Below are 16,917 nucleotides of genomic sequence, written 5' to 3' on the forward strand. Positions count from 1 at the left end.
GTGTAAAGAAGCCCCTCCGGCCATGGCGAGGATAAAGCATCCACCACTTCTACTTGGTGGCAGGGAAACCTCATGAAGAAGTGAGGGACTTGCGAAGAGTGGGATATAAATGTAATCATCATCATCATCTACTGTCAAGAGGCCGAAATGTTCCGTGATGTGATGGAAAATTTCCAGATGTAGACGCCATTCCCCTGGAAGGAAGTCTGAATGGCTCAACCAGTCTGCTACTGTGTTCAGGTCGCCCTGTACATGATGGGCTGTCAAGGACACCACATGGTATTCCGTCCAGTGGAATAGTAGGACTGTTTCTGCTTGCAGCGACCTGGACCTGGTTCCCCCTTGGTGATTTACGTGAGCTTTTGCCATGGTATTGTCTGTGCAGATGTACACGTGGTGGTGAAGAATCATGGTTTGGAATTCTCGGAGAGCCAGGCAAATGGCTCTGAGTTCCAGCCAGTTGATGCTGTGCTGGAGTTCCTGTGTTGACTACTTGCCCTGGACAGACCAGTGCAGACAGTAATAACTATGATTTGGGGGGGGGGGTTTCCAGGAATTCTTTTCTCACTGACAAATGTGGAGCGGTGATCCACCAGCATAGGGGGTGGAGAACTGGGTGTGGTAGTGAAGCAAGTCTGTTGGACCTCACTGTGATGTCCACATGAAAGGGAAGCAGGAACCACTGAGGGAGCCTCAGATGCAAGCGTGCCCACGGGACTGACTGTAGATTTGCCACCATTAGACCCAGAAGCCTTGGAGAGGACCATCAGAGGAGAGAGTTCCGAACTCAGGACCTTGTGCACCTCTGACTCCAGAGCGCATTTGTGTCCTTGTGGCAGGAACAGCTTGTCTTGCGGAGTGTCTATGAGTACACCAAGATGAAGGATCTGGCGCATCGGGTGTAGCTGGCTCTTCCCCTCATTGATCAGGAGCCTGTGACAGTTGGGGGTGCGTAGAGTAGTCTGTAGGTCTTTCTGGGCCATCTGATGTGACTTTGACTGGATGAAGAGATCGTTTAAGTACCAAAAGATACTCACGCCCTGGAGTCGGAGGTGTGCGATCACAGGTGCCAGGACCTTTGTGAAGATGCGCGGGGCAGACGAGAGGCCGAAGGGGAGCACTTTGTACGGTAATGTATTGGTAATGGTAATGAGTACAGAAAGTGGAGGGGGTGGCGACTGTCGGTGAATTGGTACATGTAAGTAGGCCTCCTTGAGGTCTATGGACATGAGAATATCCAAGTGGTGTAGGGCCCCTGCAATGGATCTCAGTGATTCCACAAGGAAGGTGCATTTGCATACGAAGCAGGGTTGCCAGAACCTAAGGGGTATACTCGTGGGTCAAATGGGCCGGAAGCCAGAATTTGGCTTTTTAAAAGCCAAATCTGGCCACCTAGATACGAAGTGGTTCAGATGTTTTAAGTCCAGCACCGCCCGCAGGGAACTGTCCTTTTTTGGTACAGTGAATATTATGGAGTAGACTCCTGTGCCTTGCTGGTAATGTGAAACCAGTTCTATGGCTCCTATTGTCAGAAGGTGATGAATCCCTTGAAGAACATCCAGAAACTGAAGCTAGTGCAAAATGTGGCAGCTAGAGTTTTATCTGGAGCTGCATGGTGGGAGCACATAACACCCATTTTGAAAGAGCTGCACTGGCTGCCAGTTCATTTCCGGGTCCAATTCAAGGTGCTGGTTTTGACCTTTAAAGCCCTTAACGGTTTGGGCCCGGGATATCTGAGGGACCCCCTGCTCCCAAGGGTTGCTGCCCGCTTGATGAGGTCATCTGAGGGGGCTCTGTTCTGAGTGCCGACAATGAAGGAGGCTCAGTTGCCGTGCACGCGGGACAGGGCCTTCTCTGTTGCTACCCCCAGATTCTGGAATGCTCTCCCAGTGGCTATTCACTCTCGGTCTCCATTACAGCTTTTAGAAAGCATGTTAAATCGAGGCTTTTATTTGATTGTCTCTGCTACTGCTCTTTGTACTCTGTATTGCTTTTATGTTTTTGTTTTAAATTTTTAATCAGATTGGTTTTATATTTTTAGATTAATATTTTAATTGTGTCTTTTTTACAATCTTGTTTTTAAATTTTTCTGTAAACCACCCTGGGATTGTTTTAATGAAAGGCGGTATATAAATTTATCGCTCGATCGATAAATAAATAAATAAATAAATAAATAAATAAAATCATCTCCTGCAGGCCCTGCTGCTTGTGCTGGAGGAGGGAGTGGGCAGGAATCTGTGAGGAGGCTGGCCGGTCAACTCTATGGAGTAGCCTTCTTTTATGGTGGAGAGTACCCACAGGTCTGATGTAGTGGCCTCCCAAATGCATCAGTGACAGGAGAGGAAACCACCGAGGGGCACCTCTCCCACCTCATCATGCTTGTTGTTTGGATTGCTTGGTCTAGGTGTTGAAGGATGCCTACTCCCAAAGGCCTGTATAGTTGCCCCAGCCCTACACCAGTAGGGACACTGGGATTTGGATCCCCTGTCTTGGCCTCCAAAGGAGGAACGAAAGAGGCAAAAAGGATGAAAAGATCGCTTTCCTTGAATGCGGTCTTGTCTTTTAGTAGAAGAAGGCATGGCTTTCTTTTTATCTTTGGATTCTACTAGGATGTCATTTAGAGCTGTGTGTTCCTGAATGATTTTTCACCATCATATGGAATAGCAGCCAGGTTGGTCTGATGCAGCATCTACCTGCCAGTATTTAAGCCACAGATTGTGACAGTCTACCACCGAGGCTGTAGCAGCTCTAGATGCAAAATGGAGGCAGTCCAGGGTAGTGTCTGAAATAAAGCTTGCGCCTTGAGCAACTTTAATAGCATTTGGCGCAATCTGGCCGGATCCGAGGGAGGACCCTGAACTAAATCATCCAGTCAGATCAGGGAGGCTCTTGTTATTATAGAGGCTGCCGCCTAGGCCAGGCTGTTGATCCATGTGTGCGTTTGAGGGCCCCTTCCATGCGTTTGTCTGTGGGGTCCTTAAGGACTGATTCCCCATCTCTAGTCAGGATCTGCAGGGGGCATAATCTAGATTTTGCTCCCCTCTTGCTGGAAGGAATAAAGCTTATTTGTCACAGTGAATAAAGCTTATTAGCCACTCCTCTTAGAGGAGGTGGCTAGAGACCATTCTTATTTAACCACTTCCACAAACTGTTTTGGGAGTGGAAGGGATATGTTAGAGTGCTTTGAGCCTGGGGATACCAGAGCGCTTTTCCCCATTAGCTGGGTCTCTTGAGAGGTGGGAAGACTAAGACCCAGGGCGTGCACAGTCTTGGACATAAGGAGTGCTAGATCCACAACTTGAAAAAGTCTGAAGGGTGCCTCTGAGGACTCCGATTCCTGGCTATCAGCCCTCAGATCTATGGTGCTCCAGATCCTCCTGACCCAATGGGTCAGTTGGCAAGGAAGGGTCCTCAACTAAAGGGATAAGTGGTATGATGTTGGGAAGAGGTCATTTAGAGGCCTCCTTTGAGAGGGATAAGTGGCTAAGTTCCCCGTACCCTTGTGAGTTGGAACCCTAGGATTTGGGGACCCTTGTTCAGAGATATCAGATGAGTGAATACTGAGTTCTCTCTGTCTAGATTTAGATCTGGTCTTTTTACATGCTTCTTCTTTTTCTTCGCTTTCTTAGGGGCTGGAGTCTCAGAAGGGGAAGAAACAGCACTGGAAGAGGAGGAAGAAATCCGCCTGACCCGCTTCCGCTTTTTAGATTTTAATTTATCATATCTCTCAAAAGACTTCACCAATAAGTCCTCGGACCACGACCCCCAGGTAGGTAGCATATCCCCAGGTACTTGCATTAAAGTCTGAGTTGTGAGGATATTCTGGGTCAGACTAGATTACCCTGAGGGACCCAGGGTTGGGGACACAGTTGATTCTATAGGCCCTGCATGGGCTGAGCTCACTACTTCAGCAGACGCCACTGAGGCTGAGCTCCTTGTCACCACCATGTGGGGTGCTGCTGTTTGTTTTGGGGGTGCGGTCTCCAATGATGCCCCCATCTTGGCCGCCGCCTTTTTGGGGGGCTTTTGGCCAGAAGATGCCATCACCGGTGATAAGAGGCCCACTCTGCCTTCTGCGAGCCCCGCAAGGCTTTGATGGGTGTGCAGGGGTAGCTGGAATGCCACTGCTGCTGGCAGTCGGCACGAGGAAACGGAGGGAAGCGGCAGCAAAATCGATGCTCAGATCGCTTCCCCTCCCTCTGAACTGGCAGCTGGTGTCCTCTGTAGCTCCGGAACGCCGCTGAACAGCTGGTTGGTGGTGTTTTTGCATTCCGGAGGCCTTCTGGAGGCAAGCTCGCAGGCTCTCTGGAGGATGTGGACAGGCCGGCTGGACGTTTCTCCCTCAGTACTCTAACATGGAGTGCTCTGCAGGCGTTTTCCATGCAGGAGGGGAAACGGAGGAGACAGAATACGAAAACGAAAGCGTAGAGCTGCCTGGAGCCTTGCAGGACTAAAAAGGAGGGTTTTCTCCTCCCAGCCTTAAAAAGCTACACTAATTAACTTAGTCCTGCCTTTGGAGTCACGTGGGATCGCATAACCCCACATGTGAGATGCCCTTGGATCCCTGTAGCAGAGAATGTGCAACTTGGAATTTGCAAGAAACATATTCTGTCATGAATTACATTCACAGTAAACTACTGGGCAACCCCACTTGCTGGAATTGTGTGAATAAAGAAGACACTAATTAATTGTAGGATACCTGCTGAATCCAACACTTACAGCAATATTCTTTAAGGCTGCAGCATTGTGCTTATTTTGTACAGTAATAGTTCAAAGGTCCCCCAGCTGGCTTTTCATTCACCAAATGGTGGGGGTAAGTTTGCTAATTTTAATCTGGACTGTGGTGTGTCTCTGAGCACAAATTCTGACTTTTTTGTCAGTATGTTAGCTGTGGATGCTGCACATAAATGGCCAAGTATCTACTGCCATTTCTGAGAAAGTAAAAAAATAGCAGGAATCCTTTCTGAGCAGTAGGAGAGGGCTACATGGTTCTACTTTGTAAGATTAGGTGACTCCTTGTAACATAACCACCCAAATAACTGCATCTATGGGGATGTGGTCATGGGGGCAAGGCCACCAGGTGGGTGGGGCTATGGGAGCTGTCAGGGACAGCGCTGCACTTCTAAATTTGAGAATACACCACCAGGTGGGTGTGGATATTGCAATCTGCAGATAGCTGAAGCTATCACATCAATGAGGGCAAGAGACTAGTTCTTTGCTAGTCAGAGGGCAGAACTAGATCCGCTTCCCTCTCCCTCACTGCAAGTTTTCAGGGAGAGAATGGACATCAGATGCCCTGGCTCTTCATTTTCTGCACTGAACAGGTTGAACAAGATGGCCGACAAAGCCCCCTAACTCTATGAGTTATGAACTGAATATCTATCACCCTTTGGGTTGAAAAGCAGTATTTTAAACAACAATAACATTAATAACAAGAACATAGCTGCTAATAATCTTATGCCATTCAAGGACAGATCTCAATAAAGTCAACATTAGAACCCATAAAATAATGCAAGGGGAGCTCAAAGAGAGACATGGAGGACTACAGGGTGTTCAGTAGGGATGTGCACAAAACAGATTTTGCATTTTGTTTCGAGATCAAAACAAAACACAGATGGCTGAAATGTTTTGTCGAAAAACAAATGGTTGACTCGGTTGTTTCAACAAAACAAAACTCAAAACACCCCATTGTTCCCCATGGGTAGATCCTAGGGACACCAAAGTGGGTTGGGTGGTAGGGCATGATGGGTACTACTTACCACCTAACCCACAAAAGAAATGGGCAAGCAGGCGATTTTTAATAAATTTTAACCTTTTCCCCAAACCCCCGTATCGCAAGCAAATCAGAAGCCAGTGCCAGAAAACCAATCAGCAAGAGAAAAACCGGCTTCCAAAATGGCACAAAAACGTTGAAACGTTATGAATCGAAACAGGGTTGTTTTTCTCAAAGCTCAAAACAGGCATGTATTGAGCAAACAGTCCTGTTTTGAGCAAAACAAAACCATCCCGTTTTGATGTTTAAAAGCATCTTCTTTCCAGTTAAAACATTTTGACATTGAAATATTTTGCACATCCTTAGTGTGCAGACTATGATGGCTTCAAGACAGGTCCAAGAACATCTTTCTCCACCCCTCTGTACTTCCTTGTCTGGTGTATGACTGTCTCTTCACCTAACACCTCTGTGTGGGAGTAGCCTTCCACAGAAGGCTACTGGTGTTGAATTTCCAAACCGGCATCAAATACAAGGAAGAAAACTCATCAATCTTTTATACAAATGGGAGTGGAGAAAGACAAGCTCATGGTCCCCCCACCTTCTGATGTACAGTGGGTGCAATTCACTGTAAGACTTTTTTAGTTGTGTAACTAATAAGGAAAAAATCAAATGGAAAGACAAATTAGCCCATCTTTCTTCTTACCGTGCTACTACAAGGAACTGGTCGATTTGTTTGTCTGTTAATGGATTAAATGCTTCCCAGACTTTTGTTTCAAGCATCAGTTGGTCTCTGCCATCATCCTCACCTAGAACAATTGAAATAAAAAATGTATTTACTAAAGCATCTAGCAAATGCCCCATGTCCCCCAAAAGAGATTTGGGGTATCTACCTGCATTCCTTGGAAAATGCAAAATAAGATTTAACATTCACTGTTGAACTATACTCCTGTTCCGCCTATCTTGCAGTGACTAGAAGGGTGTACCTCCTTCACCATATACCGTAATCACAAGAGATGAAATATCCAACTCTGCAGCAATGCAGGATCAGCCCATACATCAGCCCCTCTCCTCCAAAGAACCCTCTCCTAGAATTATGGGAAACAAGTCATGGTCTACAAATATCAGCAGTCTTACTAGTCAAGCTTCTTGGTGTCATCACTAATACCCAGCCCATATGTGCTCAGAAAGAGACAGGGATTTCTCTCATTTGTGCTGCAGTATAAATAAGGAAAGACAGTGAGACACAATCTAGCTGATTTCCCCCTATCCCTGTGAGTGTAAATTCTGCCTCCCTCCCAAGCCCTCCAGCAGAGAGAGAGAGAGAGAGAGAGAGAGAGAGAGAGAGAGAGAGAAAGTAAGTGAATAAGAAACAATAGGAACTTCTCCTGCTTATCTTATTCTCTCTGTGCAAGAAAGAAAAATCCCTACCTTTCTCCCAAGTTCTCTGCACTTGTCTAAAGAGAGGTGGAACCTTTTCTTGCTTGGGAAACGGGGGGGGGGGGGGAGCAACAAATATCCTCCTCCATTTCTTTTGTTACCCACGCAAGTGAGAGAAAGTCTACATCTCCCTCAAGTCCTTTGGGCTTACTAAAGAGTTAAGAAGGAGCAACATTCCCACTCTTTTTGAGCAAGAGAAAATAAAGTATGGGGTTTTCCAGCTGCTTTTTCTTTATCCAAACTTCCACCCAAAACTTCATCTCTCTTGCAAGCCTCTCTACAGGTGCTGCAGGGTGTGGGATGGGAGTAGAGTTTCCTTTCACTTGCAGAACAATATGGAGAAGGGAAAGAACAGCAAGGGACACTCCTGCTACTGCTTTTTCTTGCTATCTCCAAACTGCAACACGAAGATTCTGTTGGAGGCTGCCAGAAGTTGGCAAGTCAGTGAATGGAAATGTGAACTTCTGGAACTTCTCAAACCAAGCTAGAAAAGCCATCACACCACAGGATGACAACTATTTAAGTAGAGCATGTATATTTATCATTATGAAGTGTTCTGAAAGGGAAGCATATAGCAGGATTAACCTGGTGTTCAAGGACTGGTTCCTGGGCAGAAGTTCACAGAAGTTCCTATGGGCTCTGGATAATCAGTAAGGAGATAGGGAACAATATTTGAATATTATTCACTGAATATTATGGGAGCTTATTTGTGGTATAATCTGCCCACTGTTAGCAGACTAAGACAGGTATGCTTTTGGATTCCATCTTGCTCCTGAATATACATAACTGTTGCTTGATGTTTGTTGTATCAGCTGTCTCATCCATTAACTGTGAACTTATCAGGAAGGAAGGGTTTTGTGACTTCATCCATGCTTTTATATCCTTGTAAATATTTTGATATGTTTTTGTGTTTTTGCTTTTGCGTTTTTGTATTTTATTTTAACATTTTGTTCTTACTTTTGTAAGCGAACATAGGAAGCTGCCATATACTGAGTCAGACCATTGGTCTATCTAGCTCAGTATTGTCTTAACAGACGGGCAGCGGCTTCTCCAAGGTTGCAGACAGGAATCTCTCTCAGCCCTATCTTGGAGAAGCCAGGGAAGGAACTTGGAACCTAGATGCTCTTCCCAGAGCGGCTCCATCCCACAAGGGGAGTATCTTACAGTGCTCACACTTCTAGTCTCTCTTTCAGATGTAACCAGGGCAGACCTTGCTTAGCTAAGGAGACAAGTAATGCTTGCTACCACAAGACCAGCTCTCCTCTCCTAAGTGAGGCCTGTGTGGTTAAAATGAGGGAGATAGCAAATAAATGAGACTTCTGGTGAGACCCGAGGATGAGATGTTTGTGACTATGAGCTCTCATCCTCTGGAGCGCTCTTCCTTGACTAGAACTTACAGGTGAAACTCGAAAAATTAGAATATTGTGCAAAAGTTCATTAATTTCAGTAATGCAAATTAAAAGGTGAAACTGATATATGAGATAGATGCATTACATGCAAAGTGAGATAAGTCAAACCTTAATTTGTTATAATTGTGATGATCATGGCGTACAGCTCATGAGAACCCCAAATCCACAATCCCAGAAAATTAGAATATTACATGGAACCAATAAAACAAGGATTGTAAATAGAACAATATCGGACCTCTGAAAAGTAGAAGCATGCATATGTATTCAGTACTTGGTTTGGGCCCCTTTTGCAGCAATTACTGCCTCAATGCGGCGTGGCATGGATGCTATCAGCCTGTGGCACTGATGAGGTGTTATGGAAGACCAGGATGCTTCAATAGCGGCCTTCATCTCTTCTGCATTGTTTGGTCTCATGTCTCTCATCCTTCTCTTGGCAATGCCCCATAGATTCTCTATGGGGTTCAGGTCAGGCAAGTTTGCTGGCCAATCAAGCACAGTCATCCCATGGTCATTGAACCAGGTTTTGGTACTTTTGGCAGTGTGGGCAGGTGCCAAGTCCTGCTGGAAAATGAAGTCAGCATCCCCATAAAGCTCATCTTCGGAAGGAAGCATGAAGTCTCCTGATAGAGGACTGCGTTGACCCTGGACTTAATGAAGCACAGTGGACCAACACCAGCAGATGACATGGCTCCCCAAATCAACACAGACTGTGGAAACTTCACACTGGACTTCAAGCATCTTGCATTGTGTGCCTCTCCATTCTTCCTCCAGACTCCAGGTCCTTGGTTTCCAAATGAGATGCAAAAGTTGCTCTCATCAGAAAAGAGGACTTTGGACCACTGAGCAACAGACCAGTTCTTTTTTTCTTGAGCCCAGGTAAGACGCTTCTGACGTTGTTTGTTGTTCAGGAGCGGCTTGACAAGAGGAATACGACATTTGAAGCCCATGTCCAGGATCCGTCTGTGTGTGGTGGCTCTTGATGCACTAACTCCAGCCTCAGTCCACTCCTTGTGAAAGTCGCCAACACTTTTGAATGGCCTTTTCCTGACAATCCTCTCCAGGCTGCGGTCATCCCTGCTGTTTGTGCACCTTTTTCTTCCACACTTTCCCCTTCCACATAACTTTCTATTAATGTGCTTTGATACAGCACTTTGGGAACATCCAACTTCTTTTGCAATTACCTTTTGAGGCTTTCCCTCCATATGGAGGGTGTCAATGATGGTTTTCTGCACAACTGTCAAGTCAGCAGTCTTTCCCATGATTGTGATTCCTAATGAACCAGACTGAGAGACCATTTAAAGGCTCAGGAACCCTTTGCAGGTGTTATGGATTGATTAGCTGATTGGAGTGGGACACCTGGAGCCTAGACTGTTGAACCTTTTCACAATATTCTAATTTTCTGGGATTGTGGATTTGGGGTTCTCATGAGCTGTACACCATGATCATCACAACTATAACAAATTAAGGCTTGACTTATCTCGCTTTGCATGTAATGTGTCTATCTCATATATCAGTTTCACCTTTTAATTGCATTACTGAAATTAATGAACTTTTGCACGATATTCTAATTTTTTGAGTTTTACCTGTAGGTCAGTATGAAGCCTAATGCTTTTCAGAATAATCCCCAAGCAGTGGGGAGCAAGAATTCGGCAGCTTCTGAGGCCTCTGGAAAAAATGTAAAGAAAGTTAGTGAGAATATGGCCTCTCAAGATGACAGGGGCATTAGAAAGCACAAACCCAGGCAAGGTGAATATGAATACTATACTCACATTATTGAAAGAGGTTGCAAGAAATACTGAAGAGGTGAAAAGGATCAGCAAAGCCTAAGAAAGGAGTTGGAGGTAACCAAACCCAATGACTAAAATTTCATCAATGGTGGATGTGGTTTAGGGTCAGCTAATGGAGGTGGTGAATGGAGCAACAGCCTGTCAGGGAGAAATCAGAAAGCTTCAAGCTGAAATAACAAACCTCCAAGCTAAGGTCATTGATCTGGAGGGTGAGAAGCCACAGAAGTACCATAATATCATGATAGTAGCAATTCCTGAGCAGGAGGAAAATATTCATGTGGTGGATTTGTTGAGAAAGTACTGACAGAATCCTGTAGATTACAATTTGATGACTGAATGTGAGGTTTAAATTTGTAGTTCAAGTCATGCACACTTTTTAGCTCTGATTTTATGGATCTTTTTCTTCATATTTAAGTTTGTTATTCATATAATCAACCTTTGCTGGCAAATGGAGGAAAGAAATAGATGTGATGGCAGGTTGCAGAGGATGCACAGAAGGGAAGAAGAAGGGGGTGGATGATGGAGAGAGAGGGGTGGGTAAAAGATGTATGTGGCAAAGAATGAAGAACTTTGAATGTTGTAAAGGGACTGCAGAAGGAACAAAACACGGATGTGTATGGTGGAGAAAGGGAGGGGTTTTTTAAAGCAGGGGATGGTGAGATGGTGAGATGGTGAAAGGTTCAAATTACTGAATCACAGTGTATGCTACCAACATGAAGGATTTCTGGCACTAGCTGGAAGGAACATGTTTGGCAGGAGCTTCGCTAACCTGATCAAAAGGGCTTTAAACTGAAGCTTGTTAAAAAGGGAGACAAAAGCCCAGAAAGAAGTACTGAAGCAAAAAAAGGAGGGGGTGGGCGGAGAAGCACCAGAGAAGGGGTTGCTCATAAATTCACAGGACAGCAGGGAAGCCAGTAGACAGTGATATCCATGGTCTCCAATGTCTATACACTAACTCACAGGAAGAACTTGAAATCCTAACACAGGAAGGCAAATATAATTTGATGGGCAAGACTGAAGTTTGGTGGAACAAGATCCAGGTCTGGAATATAGTACTTGAAGGGTACAACTTTTTCAAAAGGAATAAACACAACAGAAAGGGAGGAGGGATTGCATTATATGTGAAGAATGTACACATGTGCACAGTACTCCATGAATGTGAGCATGGACGCCCACTCAAAAGTATATGGATAACAATAAAATAAGAGCAAAATAGAAGCAATACCACTGCAGGAGTTTACTATAATTTAACTGGCCATGTGGAAGACATGGATGATGCTTTCCCAACTTAGATTACTAAATGGTCAAAGAGGCACACCAACGTAGTAATGAAGAATTTGAACTATCCTGACATCTGTTGGAAGTTAACTCTGCTAAGAGGGAGAGGTCCAATAAAGTCTTGACCTGCCTTGCTGACAACTTCCATCTTTCAGAATGTGGAAGAAGGAACAAGCTATCTTAGACTTAACCCCTACCAAGATAATTGGTTGATGAAATGAAAAAGGGGAGAAACCTGTGGGAAAGTGACCACACCACCATGCAATACATTATAAGCAAAGGGAAGGAAAACAGAAGAAATTCAGAAACGTTGGCTGACCTGGGAGAAGGCTGTTGATGGGCTCCAATAGCTGCAGGGACTGCAAGGGTTCCTCTGGTATGGAGTGGTATGGAGCCACTAGTGGGCAAAGCTTGTGGCTGGTGCTCTGCTTCAAGCTCCTGGGCTGCCTTTGTTTTGCCTTTCTTGTTGGGTTGTGGGCGATATTCGCCTGGTAAAGCCTCCTATCAGGTTCTCTTTTCATAGCACCAGCAGCATGAATTGCAGCTGGAAGCTGATTCTCCAGAAGAGCCTTCTTGAGAGCAGCACGGAGGTGATGAGGGTCTAGTGGTGCTGGGTGCACTCCCCCTAATGGCCACCGGTTTGTCCCTAATTGCTGCTTTTTTCTTAGGTGAGAAATCTTTGCTCAGCTTTTTTCCTTTGAGCTCCCAGAGGCCATGAGGGTCAGGAGGAGGTAGGTAGATAATTAATTAATTAATTAATTAATTAATTAATTAATTAATGTAACATATTTGTGTACCGCCCAAACTACACAAGATAGTGGAAGAAAAAAAAGAAGTAAAGCAAAATCCAAGTAAGGAAAAAGGTTGTTGGGTTTAAAAAAATAAATAAAAGAGATTGCAGAAGAAGAATGAGCAATGAAGAAAAGATCTCTCAAAGCAAAGAACAGAGGAAAAGAGTGTAAGCTAGTCTGCAGATTAAGAGATAGGCCTCTAGCACGAGCAAAGAGAGTGGCTGTCTCTGGAGTTGAATGTAGGACTAAAAGAACTGGATTGGGTTCTCCTTCTCAGCTTTCTTAAAGCTTGGCTAATTAGCATAGTCGTTTCTGGAGCAGATGGGAAGGAGAACCTACAATAGATGTCCAGCAGCAGAGAAAAATCAAATGCACAAATAGAGGATGGGAGAGACTGGGCCAAAAACTGAACATAAGCAACCAGTGATATGCAGATGCTAAACACACAAATGCAATCTTAGGCTGCATTAATAGAGGCATACTGTTCAGATAATAAATAGTAACTGTTCCATTTATTTATTTGATTGATTGATTGATTTCTATTTCTATTATGCTAGATATCCAAGATATATCACTTGGAACAATGTGCTTAATTCCAAGTCCAGTATTTTAAGAATATCATTAATAAACTGGAATGAGTTCATAGGAGGGCAACAAAGATGGTGAGGTCTGAAATACAAGTCCTATGAGGAATGGTTAAAGAAGCCAGGTATGTATAGCCTGGAGAAGAAAACACTAAGAATATAATAACTGTCTTCAAATATCTGAAGGTCTGTCATACAGAAGAAGGAGCAGACTTGTTCTCTGTAGCTCCTGAGGGCAGGACTCAGAAGCAGGTAAAAATAAAGGCACTTTCACCATAGCCCCAATACTATGGAACTACTACCCCAGGGAAGCCCACAAGCCTCTGATGTTTTCAGTATTTAAAAAGCAAATAAAGGTCTTTTTTTCTTTTTCTTTTTTAAAGAGTCTTTTATAATGCTCTCCTGCTCTGAATTCTTCAGATCTAAACTGGGTATAGAATTTTAATTACAGGAATTGTAATGTCTTTTATTGGAATTGTTTTTCAAATGTTTGTAAAAGTTTTTTAAATGGTGTTTGTAGAATCACTTTTCAAAATTTTGGAAACTGCTATGAATCATTGAGAAGCAGTATTATAAAAGGTTTCAGAAATTAAAGGAACCACATCAATAACTATTAAAGAAACCATAGATGTCTATATAGCATAAGATGACTAATCAGTATAACCATCTAACAAGGAATAGATAGCAGCTATTGCTCAGGCGCAAAGCCCACATTGTGAATGATAGTGGATCATCAAAAGATCAAAAGTGACCAACCTGTTTATATTACCCAGGAATAGATACTACCTATTCCTGGGTAGTATAAATAAGTTGCTCACCTGCAACTTTTGATCTTCTGGTGATCTGGTATCATTCGCAACATGGGCTTTGCACCTTTGCAATAGTTCCTGCGGAAGGATTTCAAGCTCCTCAAAGCACTCTGAAGCAGAACCCTTCGCACGCTGAGTGCACTTGGTATCCTTGGTGGTGGAGCACTTCCTAGCTCAGTTTCTGAAGAGCAGCTGTTGGAAAAAGGAATGGCCACTGATGGAAGAATGACCTGGTTGAGCTGTTAAGGTAAGGAAGGAAAGGTAAGAGCAGGGAGGCCAGGTGAATATTGTGAATGATACCAGATCACCAAAAGATCAAAAGTTACAGATAAGCAACCTGTTTATCTTAGTGGTGATCCTTCACAACGTGGGTGACTAGCGAGCTCTCCATGGAAGGAGGTGGGCTTGAGTACGCATATTAGAGAACTTTCTTTAGCGCCGCCCACCCAAAGGTGGCCTCAGCTGCAGATTGGATGTCTAAGGGATAATGCTTAACAAACAGTAAGTTCAATGACCAGGTAGCGGCTTTCCTTGTCTCAGAGAGCCCAACACTAGAGAGGTGAGCAGAGGAGATGGCCACAGCCCTAGTGGAATGGGCTTTAACACTGTTGGGACACTCTATGCCTTGTTTGTCGTAACAGATATGAATCAGTTGGACCAGCCATTCTGCAAGTCTTTGCTGGGAAATAGGTTGTCCCTTGTTGTTGCCCTCAAAAGCAATGAAAAGTCTACTGGACTGTTTAAAGTCTTTGGTCCTGCAGAGGTAAAAAAGAAGTGCCCTATGAACATTTAGGGAATGGAGGGAGCATTCCAAGGGTGAGGAATGGTCCAGGAAGAACGTACAGAGGACAATGTCCTGGTTGATATGGAAATCCATGACCACCTTGGGTAGGAATGCAGTGCTGGTCCACATGACAACTTTATTAGGGTAAAAGGTAGCAAAGGGAAATTCAGCTCCTAAAGTAGTCAATTCACTAATCCTCCTAGCACGGATTAGCAATGGTTATCACGATTAGGAAGGAGTTCTTTAGGGAGAGCAGTTTAAGGGAAAGCAGTTTAAGAGTGGCTATGGACAATGGCTCGAAGGGAGCCTCAGAAAGAGTGGAGTATACGAGAGAAACATTCCAGAGTCCAACTAGCTTTTGTACTGGTAAAAAGGTTGTTCGGACCTTTTAGAAATCTTTTGCAGTCAGGATGGGAGAATAATGTTTTAGAGTTCTACCCCGAGTGTTCTGCAGAAAGAGCCAACATATGGACCTTTACGGGTGAATTAGAAAGGCCTGAGTCCTTCAACAAAGCCAAGTATAGCAGGACCTGGTATATGGAGGCCATGGTTGGTTTGAAGCTTTTTGACTTCACACTGTTGATAAATTTCTTCCATTTGCAGGAGTAATTACACCTGGTGGAAGCCTTCCTCTCATGGAGCAAAATCTGATCTAAAAGTTGACCCTCCAGGCTGTCATGTTCAATGTGCAGAGGTTATGGTGAAGGACCTTGCTGCTGTTCTTCGAGAGGAGGTCTGGATGCTGACGCAGGCAGTGATGAAGGCTCTGGGAGAAGCGGAAGAGGAGGGAGAACCATGGCTGTCTCGGCCATCATGGTGTGAGTATGATGCATTTTGTTTTTTGTTGTTGAAGGATTTCACTCACAACATGGGACAGGAGCAGAAAAGGTGGAAAGAGGTAATACAGGTGTTCCAGGGGATCTTTAAGGCATCCCCGAGGGAACCCTTCCCTACTGCCGCCCTCAAGCAAAAGAGTGGACACTTTTTGTTGAGGTGAGTAGCAAGGAGGTCCACTTGGGGAGTTTCCCACTGATGGAAGAGATCAGAAAGGATGTCATTGTTGACTTCCCACTCGTGTTGGCAGGAAAAATCAATTTCTCTGCTGAGGCTGTCTGACAGAGTACTGTCAGTACCCTTGATGTGGGTAAATATGATGTTTTATGAACCAGTGGGCCAGTGGATAAATGTGATGTTTTATGCACCAGTCCCAGAACTGCATGCAAAGGGATCTGGAAATTGTGCCACACTGTGGATTGATATAAGCAATGGAGGTGTTGTTGTTTAGTAGATCTGGACTGTTTGGTCCCTCAGTACTGACCCATCCTATCAAGGAGGCGTATGCTGTGAGATTCAAAATGGTGATAGGAGAATAGAATAGGACACCCACTGTGAGGTTTTCCAGAAGGGCTCATCACAACAGAGTCCAGTACTGATTGTGGGAGCAGACGTGGCATGTCCTGGCTGTCCACTCCACATTTGGTCTGAAAGATGAGAGGAGCAACGTCTGGAGGCATTGCATGCAAAGCCTAGAATGCTGGACGGTGGCCATGCAAGAAGCCATCAAGAGATGTTGGATGGACTGCACCTCCTGAGAGGGTTTAGAACGAAAAAAATGATCCACATGTCAGAGAGAGGCTCGTCTTTCTTCTGGAAGAAGAAATGTTGTGTCAAACACCGAGCTAATGTACGTCAGAGACTTCTGAGGTATCAGGATGGACTTCTTGAGATTCACTTGTACACCATGATCCTCTAAGACTGTGATTACTAATTGGATGTGGCTGATCAGCAGGGATTTGTCTGGGAAGGTGATCAGCCAGTCATCTAAGTACAGGAAAGCTGAGACGCTCTCCATTCTGAGGTGGGTGATGATGTTGCTCATACACTTTGTGGGGCCGTGGAGAGACCAAAGGGGAGGACTGTATATTGGTAGACTTGGTCTTCCGCAGTGAACTGAAGGTACTTCTTTTGCCTCAACTGAATCCCCATGTGGAAATAAGCATCTCTCTGAGGTCCAGCATAGCGAACCACTTTTCACCTGCTAAAAGGGGAAAGAGCTGGGGGAAAAGACATCTAGAATTTTTTCATTTGAATGAATTTTTTCAGGAAATGGAGGTCTAGAATTGGACAGAGACTACCATCTCTTTTGGGTACTAGGAAGTACATGGAGTAAAAGCCCGCCTATCTGTCTTTTCAGTTCTATTGTTCTTCTGGACAGTTCTTGGACTTCCACTAGTAATGTGAGAGTTGCTGGGATGAGTTTTATAGCTTAGGAAAGTGGGTAAAGGTAAAGTAAAGTGTGCCATCAAGTTGATTTTGACTCCTGGC

General features: G+C 44.5%; 1 protein-coding gene across 18 annotated transcripts in view; it reads right to left on the bottom strand.

Moving 5' to 3' along the window:
• MTA1 (metastasis associated 1) overlaps positions 1–16,917 on the bottom strand; it is a 254,529-nt gene that overhangs the window by 177,686 nt on the left and 59,926 nt on the right. For all 18 annotated transcript variants that reach the window (XR_008306726.1, XR_008306725.1, XM_053248452.1 and 15 more), the window contains one exon: positions 6,417–6,519. Coding sequence is in view for 16 of the 18 variants with exons in the window: in XM_053248452.1 (XP_053104427.1) it covers positions 6,417–6,519 (103 nt within the window). In the remaining 2 variants the exon portion in view is untranslated. The remainder of the gene's footprint in view (positions 1–6,416; positions 6,520–16,917) is intronic.

This window comes from Hemicordylus capensis, chromosome 4, assembly GCF_027244095.1.
Source record: "Hemicordylus capensis ecotype Gifberg chromosome 4, rHemCap1.1.pri, whole genome shotgun sequence".
NCBI lineage: Eukaryota > Metazoa > Chordata > Lepidosauria > Squamata > Cordylidae > Hemicordylus > Hemicordylus capensis.